Source organism: Physella acuta, unplaced genomic scaffold (genome assembly GCF_028476545.2).
Source record: "Physella acuta isolate Inbredline_101_S28 unplaced genomic scaffold, ASM2847654v3 ptg001807l, whole genome shotgun sequence".
Taxonomy (NCBI): Eukaryota; Metazoa; Mollusca; class Gastropoda; family Physidae; genus Physella; species Physella acuta.
Window position 1 is genome coordinate 39,860 of NW_026733317.1, and position 22,432 is coordinate 62,291.

Below are 22,432 nucleotides of genomic sequence, written 5' to 3' on the forward strand. Positions count from 1 at the left end.
AAACGTGAAATTGATTGCCTTTTGAGTTTTAGTTCCTTTTGTGTCTACATATCTTTGCGAGAATAAATTTTCAACACTTCTCCAATTAAAAACAAAACAAATAAATAAATTAAATGTTAAGAATGACGTTAACAAAACCTCAACCGTGAATGTCGAGGCTATTTAATAGCATGCAGTTTTACTCATCGTATTAAAACAGTTATCAATAATAATTCACATTGAAAGTCTACTGGAAAATCAATTTTAGTACTGATTAATTTCCTTACTAATTTCGACTTTTTGATTCTATGGGGGTCGCGGGTCACTAAATTTTTATAAAAGGGGGTCGCCACTAGAAAAAGTTTAGGAACCACTGCAGTAGAGGGATAAAATTAATGATTACGAAGCCATCGTTAATTTTAGAAATCGGAACTATCCGTTTCTATTTAAGTCTGTTATTTAAGAATTGTCAGATCTACTTTTGATCTAATTTCTTTGTTTGTCTCGCAAGCGGCGCCTTAGCGAAACTAGCTCTAGGCCATATTTTCTTCCTGTCTTTCAAATCAAATAACTATAAAATACTGCTGCCATTTCCAACCAGACTATGTGCATTAGAAACTTGAAAGCATTAATTTTACACTTATTACAATAAACTGGTAATAATTTATGGTCTTTATGAGATGAGCTCGGTCAAAATTATCACCTCTCAAAATATCGAAAATTACCTTTTTTGCCCTGCCTGTTAAAAAGTCAATAATAATTCTAATGAAAAAGAATTTTTTTCAGCATTTTTGTATCAGGCGAAATACATAACGGTTCACGTTTCTTACCCCTCCATCTTCTCACGTAAACGTCGTCTCAAAACCAGTTACTCCACCCCTTAAGTGCGTGATGTCAAGTCCTAAGCTCCAATATACATTTTGAATAACCTTTGTAGTCAAACTGTTGATACCAAATACCCAAAATGAGTTAGATACTTTATATAGGGTTATCACTAAACGATGTCACATATTGTTTGCTAATGTGACGTCAACTTACGCAGGACCGCAATTTATGACCTATAATGAGGGGGTGATCGGGGAGGGGGTGCGTGACGTCAAGTCAATTATGGAAGACTTCTATAAAGCTGTGCTAAATGAAAATGAGGAACATAAAGCATTTGTTTTCATGCATACTTTGCCATAACGAATGATGATAACTATTGCAAGCCTGTTGTCCTAAGCGGTGTTAAACAACCTCAGCACTTCATCCCCGCCAAAAAGGGCCTACCGGCGAAAATACGCTGCACTATATTGACTCCAAATCAGGGGCGTAGCGAGGGGGGGGGGGGCGGGGGTGCGGACCGCACCGGGTGACACCATTTAGGGGGGGTGACACCAAGGCAAAAAATAGCAAAATATATAGAGAAAAATTTGAGGGGGGGGGTGCAAATCGAAAGTTTGAGGGGGGGGGTGTGCAAATCGAAAATTGGAAAGTTTGTCCCCGGGAAGGGTCGCTACGCCTCTGTGGGGGTGACACCATTAAGTACCGCACCGGGTGACACCCGACCTCGCTACGCCACTGCTCCAAATCAAATAACTTCTGACAATAAGTCTCAAACCAAGTAGCTCCTGGCAACGATATTCGACAAGAGTCCACGACAAGTATTGGCTTGCAGGTAAAATTGGACAAAACAGTGTTTCACGACATGGGGCATAACAAAAGATCAACTCTTAATACGACGGCAGCTAATGTAAAGCCAGAGCTCAGTATAGGCTTGATTTTAAATATAGAAATAGTGTTAGCAGTGGACAGCCTCTAAGACGATGCATTAGGAATACGGCCGTCGGCAAAACGCCCGAGTCCGACGATATCTGAACATCAAGTTTGTCTTTTATGAAGTGCGGAGCACCTTCAAGAGCAGAGCTTGGGGGTGGGGGGGGGGGTGTCCCTGTTGACATCACCACTAGCGCCGCTTATGTCCACGCATTAATCACAAGTTTTGCGTGGAGCTTAATGGGCAGACGAGGTTTATAGGTGGGGCCGGGAGCCTAAATGCATTTACGGAAGCCGCTGTGTCACGGGCATTTTAGAGCCGAACGCCTCAAGGCAGCAGGTTGCAGAAATTAAAAGCGCACGTGAATTTGTATAGTAGAGGGAGAACAGCATGCCCGCAGTGGCGTAGGAAGGGGGGGTCATAACCCCCCCATAGACCCCTCGGTATAGATATATAAAGTATGAGGGGGTGGGTGCAAATCGAAAGTTTGTCCCCGGGTAAAAATTGGACCCCCCCCCTTGAGACGATCCTGGCTACGCCACTGCATGCCCGTGTAATGAATTAAACAGCAATATAATTTACCGAACTAAAGATCTATTCGTCAGACTAAAAGTCGCTAAAGTCTCAACGCGATAGTGTATGTTTTGATTTTTTTTTAATTACGCGGTATCTCTTTCTTTAACATTAGCCTAATGATAAATGACGTCACGCGCGCCGCGAACTTGGTGACGTTGTGCTTAGTGGGGGATGAAACGGCGGGGTTGAGAAAAATGACGTATTTCTTTTTTTTAACAGACGAATAAGTGATAGATTCTAATTTTCCTACGAATTGAAGGATGTTCTAGTTTTTTTCTAGAGGGAGATATGACTATATAGTGGGTGTTTTTGTTTTTCTAATAATGGATGGTGGGGAGGGGTAAACATCGACTACTGAACAAATAAAAAACTGATGAAAGCAGAAGGCAAAGAAAAAAAACCATGTGGTATTCAAATGTAACTAATTAAAATTTAAACCTATTTTCACAAACACAATAATCTTAATTCAGAAAAAGTGTAGGCCTAAGACTAATATCTACAGACAAAATAAACAACTAGGCTTAAATGGGTCACCCATAAATGACGTCATACTTTTCCCGATGAATTCCCTTTCCCCCAATCGTCACTAAAAGCAAGATGATGATTTAATATCATATCGCAGTTCTACTATACCCGAACCCTTAATCACAAGTTTTAACGAAAACGAATATGTTCTTCATCATTAAAAAAAAATATTTTACCCCGTCCCATATTTTGAGTCCAACGTCATTTATGAGGAATATGGACGACCGAACAATTGACAAGTTAATCAGTACAAAAGCTATGTATATTAAGAACAAAGTCAACACAATATACATACGAATAGACATTTTTATCAAGGGAAACTACTCTAAATTTTTTTTGGGAAGATGGCCGCTGTGTTTATCTACTAATATTTATCTCAAACACCTTGTTTAAAGTTAGTTTCATGATATTTTAAATTGTTTTGGTCATTGATTGTTATTTTTAATTAATTATCTGTTATATTTTGTAACATTTGACTTAATATTAAATATACTTATTTAAACAAATTTATTCATCAGTTACATCTCTCGCACATTACTGAGTCATTACTGAGTCATTAAATTCATTAAATTAATAATAAAAATATAATAGTAGTAGTTTAGTTTAGTAGTTTAGTTAGTTTAGGGCCTACTTCATTACTCATGAGTCATTACATTGTGATTACGGTAATCTATCGTTTTAGGTACGTAAAATCGCCCGCGACTAGTAATGTGAAAAACAGGTGACTCCTTAAATTTTAATAATTATTTCGCATTTTGAGTAGGATTTATGTTTTGAAAAATACAAATATGTTGCCTTGTTTCATCTATGTACCTGTTTTTAAACAACTGAATTAAAACTTTTCAGTAATAAATGAAGACTAGCGATGTTTCCACCAGATGCAACCATGCTCATTTACTATAGCAGCCATCTTTTTTATTGTAAACTTATAGCGCAAGATTCAGGGGAAGCCACTCTAACTTACAGATGGCCGCTTTTTATATAGCAAATCCTGCTTGCAAACGCTGCTGTTTAAAGTTAATTTCTTGCCTATATTGATATATTTAGCCATTGATTTAGGTTTATTATTCATTTATCTATAATATTTGACACAAATATATCACAATATACTTCTATTAAAGCCTTAACAATGAGGTAACTTTTTCGTACATTACTAGCCGCGGGCGATTTTCCGTACCTAAAACGATAGATTACCCTCATTACTACTGCAGCCTAATTGATTACGTTACGCTGCGGCTAAAACGATAGATTAGATTAAATATTTTAGTATTTAGCCATTGATTTAGGTTTATTATTCATTTATCAATAATATTTGACACAAATATATCACAATATACTTCTATTAAAGCCTTGACAATGAGGTAACTTTTTCGTACATTACTAGATCTAGCCGCGGACGATTTTACATAACCTATACTATAAAACAATAGATTACAGAATCTTCTATTCTTTAAAAAGGTTACTGGTAGAATTCTAGATCTAGAAATCTAGTACTAGTTAGTTAGGCCTGACTAAAATACACTACACACATGGCTTGCTTATTCAAATATTAAATTTAAATCATGAAACAATATTGGTTCTTTTATATGCAAATTTGAATTAATTTAATAAATTAATATTAACGAGCCGGCCCGCGGCATAACATACGCCGCTATTTAGTTGTTTCTAATTTTCAATAATTCATAATTTGTGAATTCGACAGTACCAACGCTGACACTGAAAATATTTCTTTAAAACACTATAAGTAGCTCGTTAAGGACCATAACCCCCCCCTTCCTTCCCCCCCCCCCTCCCCCCCTACGTTTAAAATCGTTGGCTCTGCTTGTAAACATTTAGAGTGAACACAGCTCACTAAAACCATGTAGGGGTGGGGAGGTAGGGAGAGCGTTTGCAGCTTGTTTTCTAACGGCTCGAAGAAGAGAATTATATATATAGATAATAATAAAATAAGTCTACTTCTGTCTTCACGTTCTGCAGTGACATTTGCTATCCCAACCCTCTTTCTGTAAATATGTTTTTTTTCCCGTTCTTTTTGTGGCTCACCAAGCAATACTTCCACTCTTCCTTGTTCTTGACACACTTGTATCACAATCACAATTTAATCAATCAATCCAACGAATACAATATCAAATTTGTTTTATGCTATCCGCAATGAACGAACCTGGAATATAATTAATATTTTGTCGGTATTTAACATGTAGTCCGGTCAAGGAACGTGATCAGTCAACTTCATTCGGTTTCTTTCATTTCTTTGCGACACATGGTGGTAACACCACTTATCTGTTTATCCTTTGTACACTCCCGTCATCTCCAGCTGCTCTCCCATTGTTCACCTTATAAGGATAGCAAATAGCATTGTCTCTTGTCGTTCCGCCTTATTGCCTGTGGGGGGAGGATTCGATGGCTTTTGACTTCTATCTTTGATGGTTTCTCACATTGTTGACATAGAAGGAGCTATGAAAACACTAGTTTTCGCGAAAGTTAGCTGTTAATCCTAAGTGATTAAGATACTCCCGTAATCTCCAGTCGCTAGGACCCAATGGTTCACCTTAGAAGGATACCAACTAGCATCGTCTCTTCTCTTGAAATTTCAGTCTTATTTCATTCCTTACTTCGATGGTTGTCTAGATAGGAGCTATGTAGTAACAGATCTTTTGTGATATTAGTATTTTTATGTCTGTCTGCCTTATGGTCTGTTGGCCTTATGGTCTGTTGGCTCTCTGCCTAATGTCTTGTCGGTCTTTTGGCTGTCAGCCTTATATCCATGTCAGCCTTTTGTCTTGTCTGCCTTTTGGATGTCTGCCTTTTGTCCTACACCTGCAAAATTCACCAAAAAAACTATTCTATAATTATAAAAAGCAGTGTTAAACTGTACAGCAACCAATTCTTGAAGACTAACATAGAATGGCCTTGAGTCATGTAGTATATTATTTTTTATATTTTTGGACAAAAGATCATAATAAATGGTTTTTAGGGAGGTGAGAGACTTAGAGGAGAGAGTTGTTTTATCTCCTCACTGCTGGGCCTAGAGGGTCATTAATTACATAGCTCATAGAACAGCAGTGGTTGTTACCTCAAAAGTCAATAATTGTTTATTTGAGATTTTGTTGGGTGGCGTGCCAACTGGAGAGTAATACCACTTGGGACAGGCAGCAGTTTCATATAGTTCACTGGTGGAGTTAATATCTTTCACTAGTTATATTGAAATTTTGATAATATTGCATTGTCATCAGAGATTCATAGGTGCTTAGTGTGAAAAAAAATCATGATGGGTTTCATTCTTAACTGTAATCCTATGTTGACAATTAAGGAGTGATAAAACATTTTATTCTAAGCTACCTTGTGTTATGCTATGTGTTAGCAGATGTATGTATATTGTATGGGTCCTAACAAGTGATGCATGCTGACTGTTGTATTTTTCTACTTTTAGAATTAAAATGTCTGGAGGGAACAGGGGCAAGCTCAAGAGTGAAGATGAGGAGAGGATAAAAAAAAACTACCAGCTACTTAAAGATGAAATTGATCCAAAGTATATAGTGGATCACATGTTTTCACAAAGTGTTTTCAACTTAGATGATAAGGAAGAAATCCTTTGCCACCCATCCAGAGGAGGAAGAGCTGAGGCATTTTTAAACAAGCTTTTAAATGCAGGACCAAACAAAGCCTATGCCATTTTTGTTAATGTTCTTGAAGAAGAATACCCCCATGTTGCGGAAAAATTAAAAAGCACTGTATTGGATATAAAATTAGAAGAATGTCCATGTAAGTTTTTTTTTTAAATTCTAAGACAACAACATTTGGTTACATTGTTTCAAGATGCTTAAGTTAAGAATGTGTCAGCTTATTAGTTACAAATATTTTTAATAAAATTCACATTTGTTTGCATCCACTCATCTATCAAAATTTTTGTTCTAGTAAATTTTATCACTAGTGTTCAATAAAGTGTTATTGACTTCAAAATAATTTTTTTTATCTTGCACAAATAATTTTTATTTATGAAATGGTGTTGTAAATATACACTTTACATTTTTATGTTGCTTCTAGGCTTACTTATATATTCTCTTAGGTTCTTGTTATATAAAGTTTACCAAATATTAAAGATACTGATGCACTAATTTAGCACACTTGTGTAGCAGTTCTTATAATAATACTTCAGTAAATTGTAATGATAAATATAATGTTTTTTGTGACATTTGTAATGATAAACATTCTTTTGTTTGAACAGATTCCTGGTTTGATGATAGCAGTGACATCGATAAAAACCACAGAATCACTCAAGCTGAAGCAAGCCGTTTGGCTTCATGCTTTGGAAAAAACTGGGAACATGTCATGCTTCAATTTGGCCACAGAATGGCCTCAATTGAAATAGAACTACAGAGCAAAGGAAATAATATTCGTTTAACCATTACCAACCTGCTAATTAGATGGTGCCAACAGCAGGGAAACAATGCAACTTACAGAAATTTCATAGATACACTGAAAAAAGCAAGTGAAACTCAAGTAGCAACAATAGATTGGGAGGGCATACAAGAAATAATGCTGTTACCAAGTTAATGTAGTCTACTGCCATTTTACACAACTAGCTTCTTTTACCAATTTAATGTACAGACTGACACAACTAGCTTCTTTTACCAATTTAATGTACAGACTGACACTGTTTCATACTACTCTATTTTTCTAGTAAGCTAATGAAAAGTCTAATTTAATACAACAAGATTTTTGTTTGAAATTAACTATTGCATAATTGAAGCAGTATTTCATTATGAGACAGTGTACAACCATAGCAAGTTTGCCAGTGAAATTGGGATGTGCTGTGTGTGTTAGCAAGTACAAAGATTCTGTTGCTGCAGTATGGGGATGTTTGTTGTGATAGATCATTTGTGTAATGTCTGGATGACATGGTAGGGAAGACTGTGTCCTAACTTTGTCTCTTTCATATGGTTTGTTAAACAGAAAATTGATATGCGATCATGAGTAAGCTTAGCTTTTACTTGAGTGTTGTTGCTGTACAATAAATTTTATGGGATGTTCATGATTTTTTTGTAATATAATTTGCAGTGGATTGTGTTGAAATTAAACCATAGAGGTATAAATGACAATTATTAACCTCTCACATCCTGCCTGATGTGGTCCATGGTTTGAAGACTACACCTGCCCACCCACTATCTTTTATTTCTTCCATATTGACTTTTATATTTTACCCTGTTTGCCTTTTTACTCTTATTTAACATAAATTTTGATCATGTAGCATTGAATTATTTTCTCATAATTCCTTCTACTTATGAATACCAGCACCTTCAGATTTGGATGGAAAATATTTATATTATATTAAAGTTCCAGAATTTTAAATCCTAATCCTACACTAATTGAATTTTTACATGAATTTGTAATTAATTAATTACATCATTGACCTATGAGTCACTGTAGTTGCATATCATAAAACACATAATATATAACCTTGAAGTCTTGTGTTAGGTTCCTGTATTTTCTTAAGTCCACCCATTGCTACACAGGGTAATGCCTACTGGAGTAGAGTTTGGGAAAGGAAAGGCATAGCTATATAATTTAAATAAGGTAGATAATGATTGTTTCTCACATTTTGAATGCAGGAAATTAAGTTATTTTCCAACACTTGATGTAGCAACAGTGATGTGCCTTGATTATCTTAGGTATTGCAACTCTATTTGATCAAGGCATATTACTCTCATTATGTAAGCTTAACTCCCCACACATAAGTATTTTCAATATTATTTATTATTGTATTGTTTATCCTTGTTTTAAAATAAAAGAATGGATTCAAAATGTTGGTATAGTATAATTTATCAGGTTGTTGAGATTATGAATATATTATTTGTTTTAATCTCTCTCTGTGTTTGTAGTTATTGGATTATTAGGTCTATTTTAGCACCATACATGCCTAAGGAAAAAAATAGCTCTAATGACAAAGTTATAACATGTAAAAGATTTTTAAAAATTCTAAACACTAAACAAATAATCTAAAAATTATTTCTTTTTATTAAGGTATGAGTATAATATAAAAAATATAACAGGCATGTAACAAATAAATAAAACAGCATTTTATCAGCCTATACTATAAATATTTGAACAAAAACATTTTAACAGCTGTCAATAGGTCAAGCAATGTAATGGTCTATTGCTGTGTTTTTTTCAACCAATGTTTATCATTACATTGTGACACCTTAAAAAAGAGTACCAACTAAATGGGCTCATGCAAGCACCTAGTGCTTTTTTAAAAATTACCTTAACTAATTTGTAAAAAGTTACATCATCTTTATAAATCAACAGTCATACTTCAAAATAAAAATGTCTTTAACTTTTGATATTTTCTAGTCAAGAAATCTGTAAGTATTGTAAGGTGAGTGAACTATTTGTTCATATGCTATTCCTACTGAATCAGATAGCATGTACAGGTCCATTATTTTTTATAACTAATATTCCAAAACATTTCTGAATTTTTAAAAAATCAAAATACTAAGTGTAATTTTAAAATGCAAATTGATAATTCAGCCTAAAATATAAAACAAATACTTTTGATTGTACAGCAGTCACACAGCTGTATGGCCTGAAGTATGGCATTGAAAATTAAACCAACCCCATAATAAAGAATACTGGCTGTAATTGTACTATTGTAGCATCTAGAACAACCCCACGAAAGACAAAAATAAATTCCCGAGTCTAGATGGTCCCAGCATTGACTAGGTTATGCTATCTCTGTAGTTTTCATTCATTCCTTGCTGCATGTTGTCAGAACTCACAGTTTACTAAATATTAAACGTTGCTGATGCTTTTTCTAGTCCTTGAATGCTGAAAATTTTAAACAGAAACAATTAAAAATGATTTTGTTCACTGAGTCAATAATTATCAATTTAGATTGAAAACTGTCATATTTAAAGAGATATTTCCCCTCCAGCCACTGCCAAAAGTTTGTCATCCTTTTTGATGGTGGGAAGTGAAACCCAGTTTGAGTCAATAACAGACAAAGGGTGAATCAATTGAAAAGTTTGAAAAACAAAAGACAAACATTATTTTAAAATATTAGATCATACATAAAACAGTTTAATGTAAGAAAATACCTGAACTTTAAACTAGAATTCGAACATTATTTGTTCAAAAATATCTCACTGACCAACAGCTTTTTAAAGAGTACAGTAATATACATATTTTACACACAAAAGATGTTTTATGGTGACTGTGAGGAGGGGGTGGGGCACAAGGTATTTTTATTATGCAACAAGGTTGAAGAACACAAACTTACGCTTCTTTTTTGAAAGTCTTCAAGTTTATAGCATCTTCTTCATGTCCAAGAGGCATGGGATTAAAATCTTTTGCTCCAACAGTTAACATAGCTGGAACAAAAAAAAACAAGGTAATATAGTAATCATACTTATGTGCTTCAGTAATGAAAATAAACATGCTATTTACAAGTGTAGCAATTGAGTGAACATATAATAAATGCTTTACACCTTATTTCTCTTATTTCTGTGGAATAATTATTGACCTGTCAACATATGCTTAAATTTAAGAACAGCTTACCCACAATATATCAATCATCATGTTATTGAATTTAAACTATTAGAATACTGGAACTGATACAAATTTTCCTTAGCAAGAGAACACAATTTTAATAATTGTTACCTTCATTATATTGTTTTAAAGTAATATATCCCCGTCCAGTTGGGTCCAGCATACCAAACACAGCAGTTATATTTGATTCGTCAAACAAACAAGGGTGTTCACCTTTCATTGCCCTGGACTGCTGGAGCTTCTCTAGAGTTTGTATCAAAAACGCTTTTGGATTATCTGTGGATGGATTATTAAAGGCATATTAATAATGAAGCTGAAAATGTATTGCAGTTAAAGAAATGACAGTGTTTATAGCCAACTTAAGGTATTTGATGAAAACAATCTATGATAAGAAGCTGAAGTTTACGGGGTTAGTAATGAAATTTTTGCAACTTTTTACATCTTTAATTAATTGTTTATTTAATTATAATATTAATAGTTCATTACTAATTACGCCTACATCGAGAAAACTATAGATTTAGCTAAGTTATTATCATATTATTTATTGCACAATTACACCCACGCGGAGACACCAACACACAACCATAGGCCTATATTATAATAGTTATAGGCCTTAATTAGTTTCAAAACATTTTACTGGTTTTTAGTATTGACCATGTAACAGTATTAGTTATTGACATTAACATGATTATAAATTTATCAAAATGACAAACCATATATCTTATTGTGGTAAATAGACTTACTATTGATTTCTTTCACAAGATCAATGAAATAATAGTCTATGAATAGGAGTAGTTATTAACATAGATAAATTAGGACTTTGGCCATTGCTCGACCCATTTTTGAACTGTTGTCTTGGTAATGATAGTAGCAGAAAAAGACCAATCCAAGTTTTCATTTTTATACTTAGTAAAGTGGTAATTTAAAAAATATATATTTCAATTTTCAGTCAGTTTTATCTAGCAAATTCTGCAAACATACTGATCAGATTATAACAGAATGCTTTGAGTTTGCCTTACACTTGGCATCTGCAGTCAGTGCATTGGTTTGATAAGCTGAATATTAGGGAGTGGAAGATAATGTAAGAAATCATGTCTCATTGTATATAAAATCATAAATATGAGATGGTAAAACATTGCTTGCAAATAGAAAATGCAATGCCCTGCTATAATAAACTAATTTGAATCAGTGACAAAAATTCTTGAACTTGAAAAAAATTTCATGAAAATTATAATTTGATTGAGAGAACACCCACCAAGGCCACCCATTTTGTCCACCATGTATTAAAATATTTGCATTGGAAGATCTCTAGAAATGATGCCACATTTAGGCTGTAAACAGTCAATAGGGTCACAACAACACTTTTTAAAAGTTAACCCACTGTAACAATAGGCTACAGCATTGTAACATATATTATATAAATATAATAAATATGTCATTATAAAAAAAAAAAAAGTAAAGTTTCCCTTTCAAACCTGACGGTCTATGGGGCAAGTGAAGTAGAGTTCAATTGTTTCTGTGACCTCGGCATATGAAGAGATAGTGTGGTCAGCACTATGCCCAATGTCATTATAACAAACACATTTTTTTTCACAAATCATTTTCTAGGCTACCGATTTATTTTGGTAAGTAATTAAAATTGAAATCAGTTTCCAATCAAAATAAATTAAAGGCATAAAAAATGAACATGTGTTTGTTTTTTTGAGTTTTGAGTGTTACTATTAAAGTAATAAATACTATTAGTAGGCACTAGGCCTAAGTACTTTTTTTTTATTAAGTAGGCATATTAGATTAGATCATTAAATTACTAATTCATTATATCATTTCATTATATCATTAGATTAAGAAGACACTTACAGTGTAAGTCTTACACACTTAATCATTAAGTAAGTAGATCTAGTAAGTAGTAGGCCTACTAAGTAGTAGTAAGTACTAAAGTACTTAGTCAGTAAGTACATTAAAAGTAACATCATTAAGTTTTTATCTAGGTTTCTACTCTAATTACTACAGCTAAGCCATTTATACTTTATACTTTTATATTTAGATCTAATAGATCTACTTCCACTTCTTGCTTGCTTGATCAGTGATCTACCTTACTGGTCCTTAGGTCCTTAGTAACTTAGTTGGTAATCTATCGTTTTGGGTACGTAAAATCGCCCGCGGCTATTTATGTACGAAAACGTTATCTCATTGTCAAGGCTTTAATAGAAATATATTGTCATACTTTTGTGTCAAACATTATAGATAAATGAATAATAAACCTAAATCATTGGCTAAATATATCGATATAGGCCAGAAATTAACTTTAAACAGCAGTGTCTGAGAGCAAGATTTGCTATATAAACAGCAGCCATTTGTAAAATAGAGTGGCTTCCCCCTGAATCTGGCGCTAAAAGCTTATAAAAATAAAACTTGGACAAGATGGCTGCTATAGTAAATGAGCATGGTTGCATATGTTGGAAACATTGCTAGTCTTCATTTATTACGGAAAAGTTTTAATTCAATTGTTTAAAAACAGGTACATAAATGAATCAAGGAAACATTTTTGAATTTTTTAAAACATAAATCTTCCTCAAAATGTGAAATAATTATTAAAGTTCAAGGAGTCACCTGTTTTTCACATTACAAATCGCGGGCGATTTTACGTACCCAAAACGATAGATTACCACTTGTCACTTAGTTCCTTACCTTGCCTTTCTGTTTCTTGATTATTAGTCAGGCCAATTTAATTAGTAATTACGTCTTAAATTAAAAAAAACGAAAATGCACCTGGTCTTTTATAAATAAGCTGAGCTGTTAAGTTATTAAACAAATCCATAATTCGATGTTTATAAAGATATTCCTGGGCTTCAACAGTTCTAAGTACTGTTTTTTGTTTCTTCGGAGCCGCCATTTTGGGTAGTACTAAAGCTGTTGTTATGGAAATTTACTGCGGTCTGGATTGAAAGTAAATATTTTAAATCATTTTTAAATGTTGCTCTTAGTTTTAATAATTTAAAAGTTACTGTATAATCGTCTAATTATGATTGAAGAGTATATTTTAAACATTCAAAGTCCTAGATGTAGGCCTCTGCTAAGAAAAGCCTTAAAAATAAAAATAAACCTTTGTTTTGCTGCGAAGCTGCAATATGTCTGCGCCCTGCAAGCGTAGCAGCTAACTTTAACGTTTAAAAGTAATATTAATATTATTATTTCATAATAATTTAATAAACAGAAGCCTAAACGCAGGTAATTTGTAAAAAAAATATAAAATTAGAAGGCTTATGCTAAGTAGAGATCTAGATCCAAATCTGAAAGAGAATATAATATTGAATATTCAGGTAAACCTCCATTTTAGCGTATTTTATTCTCCATTGCTTGTTTACCTCCAGTTGAGCGTATTTTATTATAACAACCGAAACACACCAAAACATTAGGAAAACACGATTTATTATTTGTATTGTATTTTTGTTTTCACAAATGAATAAAATGAATGTTTAAAAAACACGACTTGTTTATTTGTATTGTATTTTTGTTTTAACCCTCTTAAGACGTAGCTTTTTTAGAGAGCCGGTGCTAAGAAGACGGAGCCTACTGTCAAGTTTTGCACTTGCATCACAAAAAAATTTTGAAAAAAATAAACTAATTATTTTACATGCATAAAAATATATATTATTTATTAGGAAATTGAATGAGCTAATATGATTTTTATAAATCTAATAAAAATCTCAACATATATATATGTGAGCTTTCTGATTTGCATAATTTATGCACGAAAAAAATTTGACGGCACTAAATTACAGTAAATTTGTATAAAAATACGTTTTTTCTCTCTGTAATGCTAATCTAAATAATACACAAACATCTATTCAATAATCTGAACTAATTTACTAATTATTATTTCTACATTAGAATTTCTAAGTATATTTTTAGTATATTTTGATGACTGGACTGTTGGACATAAAAAAATTTACGATAGGACTCACGGCACTAAAAAAATCGATAAAAAACAAAAACATGAGGCAAACTTTCAATGGAAGTCGCCATTGAAGTGCTAGATATGTACTATAACAGTTAGAAGCAATCTGATTGGCTGATATGATACTAGAAAGCCAATCGTGTGGCTTCTACTATCACGGCTGAGACCCGGCCGATAGATCGGCCGGTCGTCTTTTTGGCTATAAAACCGGCGGCCGATAGATCGGCCCGGGCGTCTCAAGAGGGTTAAATAATGAATAAAAAACAACAAAGAGGCTGACTGAAGTGCTTTGTTCGTTGGTTACAAAAATAGAGATGCACACTTTGTAAAATTAAGTGTTCCAATTTCAACTAAACTGAATAAAAGTATTAAAAGGCACAATAATGTTGCTAAAAGTGGGCCGGGGGTGGAATTTGGTGAGGGATGGCTTGGAGTGTTAGAGAAAGTGTGACAACTCACGTCATTTAAAAAAAATAATGTTAGAGGTCGTCCATAAATGACGTCACATTAGTAGGGGGAGGGGCAGAGTCGTAGCGTGGTTGACACCATTTAGGGGGGGGGTGACACCAAGGCAAAAAATAGCAAAATATATAAAGAAAAATGATAATTCCACTTAATTAAGTGATTAATACGAGTGTTAAATAGTCTTTTAAGAGGTGCAAATCGAAAGTTGAAAGTTTGTCCCCGGGAAGGGTCGCTACGCCTCTGGGGAGGAGGGGGTCCGTAATTTTGTGACGGTGTGTGTTGAGGGGACGGGGGGTTCAGATGGTGCTACGTCATTTGGTGGGGGGGGGGGTCTTGCTTTTTGTGACGACACGCTTTTTTTTTACGATTTTTACCTCCCCCTCCCCTCCGTTACACGTCGTCACAAAAAGTCAGACCCCCCCCCTAAAATGATGTCACACCACAGCCTACACCCCCCCCCCCCCACCCCTCAAAATTTCTGTTGAATTTTTCTTAAAACATCGATAATTTTTCCAAAAGCTTGTCAGAACTCTGTCAACAGAGTATTTTGATCAATTCCTATTACAATTTATTAAAACCGTTTTCTAAAACGCGAAATAACGGCTAAAACTCGTTTTTCTAACATTGCTTTTTTTATAATGCAAAAAAGTGACGTCACACCATCTGAAACCCCACCCCCTCCCCACACACCGTCACAAAATTGCGGACCCCCTCTCCCTTACGAGTGTGACGTCATTTATGGACGACCCCACGTCAATTTTTTTTTAAAGCCAGAAATTTACTCATACAAAAAATCATACTTGATACGCCTACATATATCAAAATATTTGGAAGGATGGTAGAATTACTATGAATTTAAATAACATACAACTCTATAGTAAAAATATTTTTTTCAGTTTTGGCAAAATTGTCAAACAAAAAAACACAGAGTTTGTAGGCCTTCATTTATTGCATAAATACAAAAAATATAATACAGAATAATTAACAGTGTATCAGTTTCACCATGAGACAAATGCCTTTTTAAAAAAAATACAATACAAATAAACAAGGCGTGTTTTTTAAATATTCATTTTTATTCATTTGCTAAAACAAAAATACAATACAAAAAATAAATCGTGTTTTCCTAATGTTTTGGTGTGTTTCGGTTGTTATAATAAAATACGCTCAACTGGAGGTAAACAAGCAATGGAGAATAAAATACGCTAAAATGGAGGTTTACCGAATATTCATATTTTGTCACTTTCTAAGTTTCTAATGACGCCGGGTCAGAAGACCTGCAATTATTGGCAATGGAGACAAGCGAGTTGACGAGATTCCTTCCATCCATAGTGTTGTTGTCATGGAATAAAAACATGCTTTTTAGATTTAGACCGTAAAAAAAATAAAAAAATAAAAACTTAAGCCTAAAATTAATTTAGAAATTTTATATTTTTAGAATAAATGCTATAAAAGTTGCAAATCCAGAGAACTAGAAAATAATTTGTTGAGTTTAAGGCTACATTTCTATTTATTTTCATCAAGCCTAAGCTATAACCGGATGTTTCACTTTCGTAAGACAAATATTGATTGGCTGTACAGTAACTTAGTGATCGATAACTATTTGTTTACAAAACTTTGCAGATCAAGTTTTTAAATAACAATGCAAATTTAAAACCCCATGACCTAGTTTTCTATTTTTAGCTTACAATGTGTACAATAAAATTTTTGTCGGCCTATCCAATAGCAGGATGCCATTGTTTATGTCGCCATTACACGTGAAAACCAAATTGTTTTTGCTTTTTTTTTAAATTTTTATTTAGTTACCGAAAATATTAAAAACATCAAATACGTCCAATCTTTAGTAAAGTCCGAAAAAAACCAGACAGACAGGATTTTATAACCATATTAATTGTAACTACGCCGTGCAAGAATTTTAAATTAATTTATGCACCTCTCAAATACCTTTGAGACTTTTCTCGCTTGTGTCCATTAAGGCAGCAATTAATAATTTATATTTTATTAGGCTAACTTATTTACTTATTTTATTTAGGCCTATTTTAGCCTAATAACAGATTAATAGGGCCCAGAAGCGTAGCAAGGGGGGCGGGGGGGTGCGGACCGCACCCGTTGACATGTTTAAAGTTTGATTAATGTACCTGTTTTTAAACAATTGTATTAAAAGGGTGTTGGGAAATTGCGGGGCGCGAAAAGTGAAATGGCGAGGCGGTAAACTGCGAGAAGGACAGGAAACGGTCGGTCACGTGACATTTTGTCTCCCATATTACCACTACCCGATACTTACGCTGGGTGGTGTTAAAATGCCAAAATATCTGCAAAAATTTTACCCGCACCCAATTTACAATTGTATTTGAAGCAGACTTCAAAGACGTTTCATTTACATTACAGTTACTAAAACTTCAGATTTTTTCGTCGCTAGACATTCTGATGATTTGTCAACTTCCCCCATCTTTTGTTTCGACTTAGAGTACCACCTTGTTTGAAACTACCAGAAATACCACAGACGATAAATCAATTTCTTTTGTGTGGAACACCGAGGCTGCCTGATTTACTGTGCCCGAAGCCGCTGTCGCCGCAAACATATTTTTTATTGTTGCATGAAGATTATACCAATTCACAATGACCCCACTAACGTTTGTAAAAACATGAGCGGGTTAGATTTTTAAAATTAATGTCCACTGAGACAGGATTTTCCTCTCGCTAACGAGAGCTGGCGATGACAGTAGCACAGCAGCAATGTTAGGATTTTTTAATAGATAGATCTATCTTCTTAGTATCTATCTATATATATATAATGAAATCTAGATAAAATATAACATACAACACTCGTGTTAAAGTTAAAGGGTATGGCTTGTTTAGTTTAAAACAAAAAAAAATAATTTAAATAAATAAGCATGAAAAAAAACTTTTTTCGCAAAAGGTGTCTCGTTATTTACCAGTGATTCCGCAGGTATGTCTTGCATTATCTTCTAGCAGTTTACCACCTCGCCATTTCGCTTTTTGCGCCTTGCAATTTGCCAACACCCATATTAAAACTTTTCTGAGTAATAAATAAAGACTAGCGATGTTTTCACCAGATGCAACCAAGCTCATTTACATTAGCAGCCATCTTGTTTAAGTTTCTTTTGGTAAAATTATAGTTAGAGATTCAGGGGAAACCACTCTAACATACAGATGGCAGCTGTTTATATAGCAAATCTTGCTTGCAAACACTGCTGTTTAAAGTTAATTTCTGGCCTATATTGATATATTTAGCCATTCATTTTGGTTTATTATTCAGTTATCTATAATATTTGACACAAATATTATCACAATATACATCTAATAAAGCCTTACCAATGAGGCAACTTTTTCTCACATTACTAGCCTTGGCCGATTTTACGCACCTAAAAGATAGATTATCATTTTTATTTAGGCTCTAATTAATATTTATTTATTATTTTAGGCCTAGGGCCTAATTATTTTAATAAAGTATCTCAATTTCACACAATGGTTACTGAAATTAGGCTAATAGAAACCTGTGTTATATATTTTTATATAAATTTTATAGGCGTATATCATCTGGCCAATAGATCTATGGGTTCGGTCACACTAAGTCAGACACACATACATTCAGACAGAATTACAATGTCTATATCACATACAAGAATGTAAGAAGTGTAGAAAATGCCCAAATTTGTATTTGGAGTAAAATAATTCACTCAAAATGGGACAATGACGCCTTAAAAATCATGTAGATTTTCAAAGTTTTTATAGAAAAATAACCAGTTTATGACAAGTTTGAATATAATTTAAATTATAAACAACTGCACATTTCAGCATACGATGAATACACAAGGTTGACAATCAGATTCACACTTACTCTTCAGTTAGTCTTAAATGATCTTTTTGATGAACAAAATACCAGTTTCTTAATAACAGTGGTATTTGTCATTTATGGTTAGTACACAAATTAGTTGCATTTGTATGCATCAATTTGTCCCTTTTGTGCCCAGGACACATGGGATCACCACTACAGCTGGTTTCTGGCAATTTGTTTTGCAGTTCCCCCAGATAACCCTGCTCTTGTATGTTGTTTTTCTGCTGTGCATCTCTACATCTCCCTTGGCTTTCCCTGTTTAAATTGAAACCTCAATTTAATAAGAGCTATTCCTGTGTTGTCATCTGAACTCATCCTTAAAAAATCATTTTTCATATCTTTTCTGAAATAGCTTCCATTTCACTCAGTAACCTGTCATCAGAGGTGGTGTTGGACCAGTGAATGTCTTTTATCCTTCATTGACACTTAGTTTAGAAAGAATCCAGCAATCAGATGGCTGTGGTTGTTGCATTATTATTATAATTAGGCATAAATATATAATGTATAAATATTTCTAAACTATATTATAATATGTTATAATAAATTCCTCTCTTTTTTAAAAAACTTTACATGAGCACAGTACTAATAATATATCTTATGAATGAACAAATATAGTTAAAAGTTACCAGGATTGATAATTTAAAAGAAAATTCAATTATACTTAATTTGTGCTTAATATGTTTTTTTGTCAGTAGCCTTATCTAATATTGCTCATCCCCATCCCCCCTACTTCATGCTTTCCAGCTTTGGTTGATGAATATATTGACAGCATAAGTGTGTTGTATACCTGTATTTCTATAAGTTATAACCAAAGCTCTGTATTATGTGTGAGTCCTCACATCTAATCAGCATGCTTTAAATAACCTAAGTTAGAAGCTGACTAAAGCAAAAATGATTTTCATAAATAATCTTTCACTTTTTTTTCCAATAATAACTAAAATTACTTGCCTCTATTCTCAAATATACCTCTCTTCTATGAGAAAGATGTCCTACTATTTATAAATAAAACATTGAAAGACTAACAACTTCAACACTATTCAGATTGTAATAATTCTTCTCCTCTTCTTCAACAGATGTCAACAAGTATAGGAATGACGTTCCCAGTTTCACACAAAACAATCTTTGTCCTTGACCACAGCTCCTATTTTACTCAATCTTGTAACCAACCTATAGAGTATGATGTTCTCAAATCTAAAGGTTCAGGGGTCATTCCAGCTGCACCTATAACAAAATCATTATGGACCTGCAATGTTGAAGGGTTGCAGGAATATCTAAGGATTGTGTTTGATATCTACCCTAAAGATAAACTGGTAAGATAGCAAATCTTATTTTAGAAATTTAAGCCCAGCCACCTGTAGTGTTTGCCAAAGTCTTGTATTTTTGATGGTACTAGTCTAGTAATGAAGTTGTTTTTTTTTACATTAGAATAGTAAAGTCTAATTCTAGATTAAAAAGTTTTCTGTTTCTTCAAGTAACTTTCAAATTGTTCTAAAATTAAAGTTGGCTGATTCTTCACTTAGATTTCTGTTGCGCAGTTTTTCGTTGCACATCTTTCAGATCACCCATCTAATGATCTGACTCCTCTTTGCCTCATCGCACATCATCACAAAATTATAACCCCCCCCCCCCTCTCCTCCCCTGTGAGTGTGACGTCAATTATGGACAACTCCTAACTACAATTAGCTGTGTAAATGATGGACTTACTATTTTATCTTCTCTACCAGGTTAGAGTTATTCGAGGTGGTCTAGCACTAAATCCTTGGAATTGTCCTGACACAATCAATGTAAGTACCTCAACTATTAACTGACACCTTCTTTATTCATGTCACAATAAGGTTATAATATTGATTTATAGACTAAAATTTTCTCTGAAAATGTAATTTGTTTGCTTTGCAGTTTTTATTTAAACTTAAAATATCTAAACAGTACATACATTTTTAACTTAGCTATGCCTATCAACTTTAAATACATTTTTAAAACTGTTGCCATTATGAAAAATATGTCTAATACCACTAAAACTTACTTAGCAGTATTATTTTTTTTAAGTTTGATAACTATTTTCTTTGTCAGACCATCAACCTACAGCTAGCTAGAGTTGGGCCTCCCAGAGCCAAGAAGGATGACAGTGAGTACTCCGTACACCATGGGCTCACCTGCGCAGTCAAGTGCCTGTGTGAGCCGAGCCTGCAGCAGCAGGAGTGTATTAATCGTGGGGACACTGTAAGAAACAGGGGCCGAATCATCTGCTTGACCAACTGTAAAACGTAAGCTTTCAATTTTCCTACCTAATGGTGCAGTTAAAATTAAAATTGTCTAGTGTTGTTAAATATGAATTTTTCTTTATGTCCTTTTGATATTTTCACTGTTTTTAAGTACTTTTGAGGTTATATTTCTAAATATTAAACCTATTAAATCTAATAGATTTTACTGACAGTGGCTATTTTTTTTTTTTTTAAAGTTTTTATTTAATTCCAAATTCTGTGTATTTGTTTTCTTGTTTGTGGCTTTGTAGCAAAACTTGTAACTCAAATTGACCCACATTTCTTTCAAACTTTCCGGATACATTTATCTTTGGTGACAATGCAAGAATATGTTTTAAAAATTATCGAACTAAATATTATATTAGTAATTAAACAATTTTTTTAATAATAACTTTTTAAGTGCATATAAAATAAAAGCATTGGTTGCTCATGAAATCTATAGCACATTTTAGCTTCTAATGCTGTTATTAAAGAAAGGAAGTTTTATTAGTTTTTTACAAGCTTTTATTGAGTCTCAACGTCTGTTTGTGGGCTTGTTGCAAATCTTGTAATTCAATTTTGACCCACTTCTAATGAAGCAATTTTGTTCAAATTTTCCAGATACGTCCCACTTTGGTGACAATAGAAGTCTATTTATTTTTTAATTTAATTAGATGTTTAATTACTCATTAAAATTTAATTAAACTAAGATTTTAAAAAATCACTTGATAGATTACTATATTCAATAACAGAAGGGGAGATAATTAGTATATTCCCTTCTTATTGTTCTAATCCTTAATTCAGTTATAATAATTGTTTTATTTATATATAATGTATCACAGTGACTTATCTGTGCGTCAACTAGAGGAATTTGTGCTGGAGTCTATACAGCAACACAACAAGATGACCGGAGAACTGTAAGTACCAGTTTTCTTTGTCTTAACATTTTGGATTTCTCAACAAAAGATCAGGAATAAGTTTAAATACGCTTTTCCACCCCACTCCCTCCCCCAAACCCATTTTCTGCTTTTTCTTAGCCAGGCTTTGACTTATCTGGTTATGTATTTTCTTTTCTAATAAAATAATCTCCCTCCCCCATTCTTATTTAAATGATTTAAGTCTGCTCTGTTTTATAGAATGGGACATTTTTTAGAGTGATTGTTCACAAGTATTTTTCGGATACCAACCCCATTTTACTTTCATGTGTCGTAATCATGCAAAAATTTGTAACTAGATATTTTTGTAATCTTGTCTGAATGGGCGCGTCTATGCTGAGTACTGTTTCAGATATATAATGATTAGATTGTATTCATAGGTTTCTATCAAGAGCTATATCCAGTATCTGGAAGTGGCGTTTTATTTCTAGTTTCTTAAAAAATTTCATAATTAATACATTCTTATTAAACGGCATATCCTCGGTACTTTTTGTCTCTGTGTATTTTCTTGAAAAATAAACAGCTTTGTCACAAACTTACCGACCATTTCAGTAGCCACTCTAGATTTCTATACCAATCCATCCCAACCCTTCCTGA

At 33.4% G+C, this 22,432-nt stretch overlaps 3 protein-coding genes across 4 annotated transcripts in view; 2 read left to right on the forward strand and 1 right to left on the reverse strand.

The window, feature by feature from the left end:
- The first annotated feature begins 3,163 nt into the window (after window positions 1–3,163).
- On the forward strand, window positions 3,164–8,681 carry LOC131930581 (death domain-containing protein CRADD). The gene is made up of 3 exons (XM_059287127.1): window positions 3,164–3,230; window positions 6,267–6,598; window positions 7,062–8,681. The coding sequence occupies exons 2-3, from the start codon at window positions 6,274–6,276 to the stop codon at window positions 7,388–7,390; spliced, it is 654 nt and encodes a 217-aa protein (XP_059143110.1). The 5' UTR covers window positions 3,164–3,230; window positions 6,267–6,273; the 3' UTR covers window positions 7,391–8,681.
- A 636-nt stretch (window positions 8,682–9,317) lies between these two features.
- On the reverse strand, window positions 9,318–13,288 carry LOC131930582 (EF-hand calcium-binding domain-containing protein 10). Its single transcript, XM_059287129.1, has 4 exons — window positions 13,151–13,288; window positions 10,493–10,657; window positions 10,113–10,203; window positions 9,318–9,661 (listed from the first exon to the last, which is right to left on the reverse strand). Exons 1-4 carry the CDS (start codon window positions 13,272–13,274, stop codon window positions 9,619–9,621), a joined length of 423 nt encoding a protein of 140 aa, XP_059143112.1. The 5' UTR covers window positions 13,275–13,288; the 3' UTR covers window positions 9,318–9,618.
- A 214-nt stretch (window positions 13,289–13,502) lies between these two features.
- Window positions 13,503–22,432, forward strand: part of LOC131930583 (integrator complex subunit 13) — a 79,349-nt gene continuing 70,419 nt past the window's right edge. The window contains exons 1-5 of one of the 2 annotated variants that reach the window (XM_059287130.1): window positions 13,503–13,609; window positions 19,734–19,970; window positions 20,385–20,444; window positions 20,731–20,924; window positions 21,743–21,817. In XM_059287130.1, the coding sequence (XP_059143113.1) occupies window positions 19,734–19,970; window positions 20,385–20,444; window positions 20,731–20,924; window positions 21,743–21,817 (566 nt within the window). In that variant the 5' untranslated portion in view covers window positions 13,503–13,609. The remainder of the gene's footprint in view (window positions 13,610–19,733; window positions 19,971–20,384; window positions 20,445–20,730; window positions 20,925–21,742; window positions 21,818–22,432) is intronic. The other variant, XM_059287131.1, reaches the window with a different exon arrangement.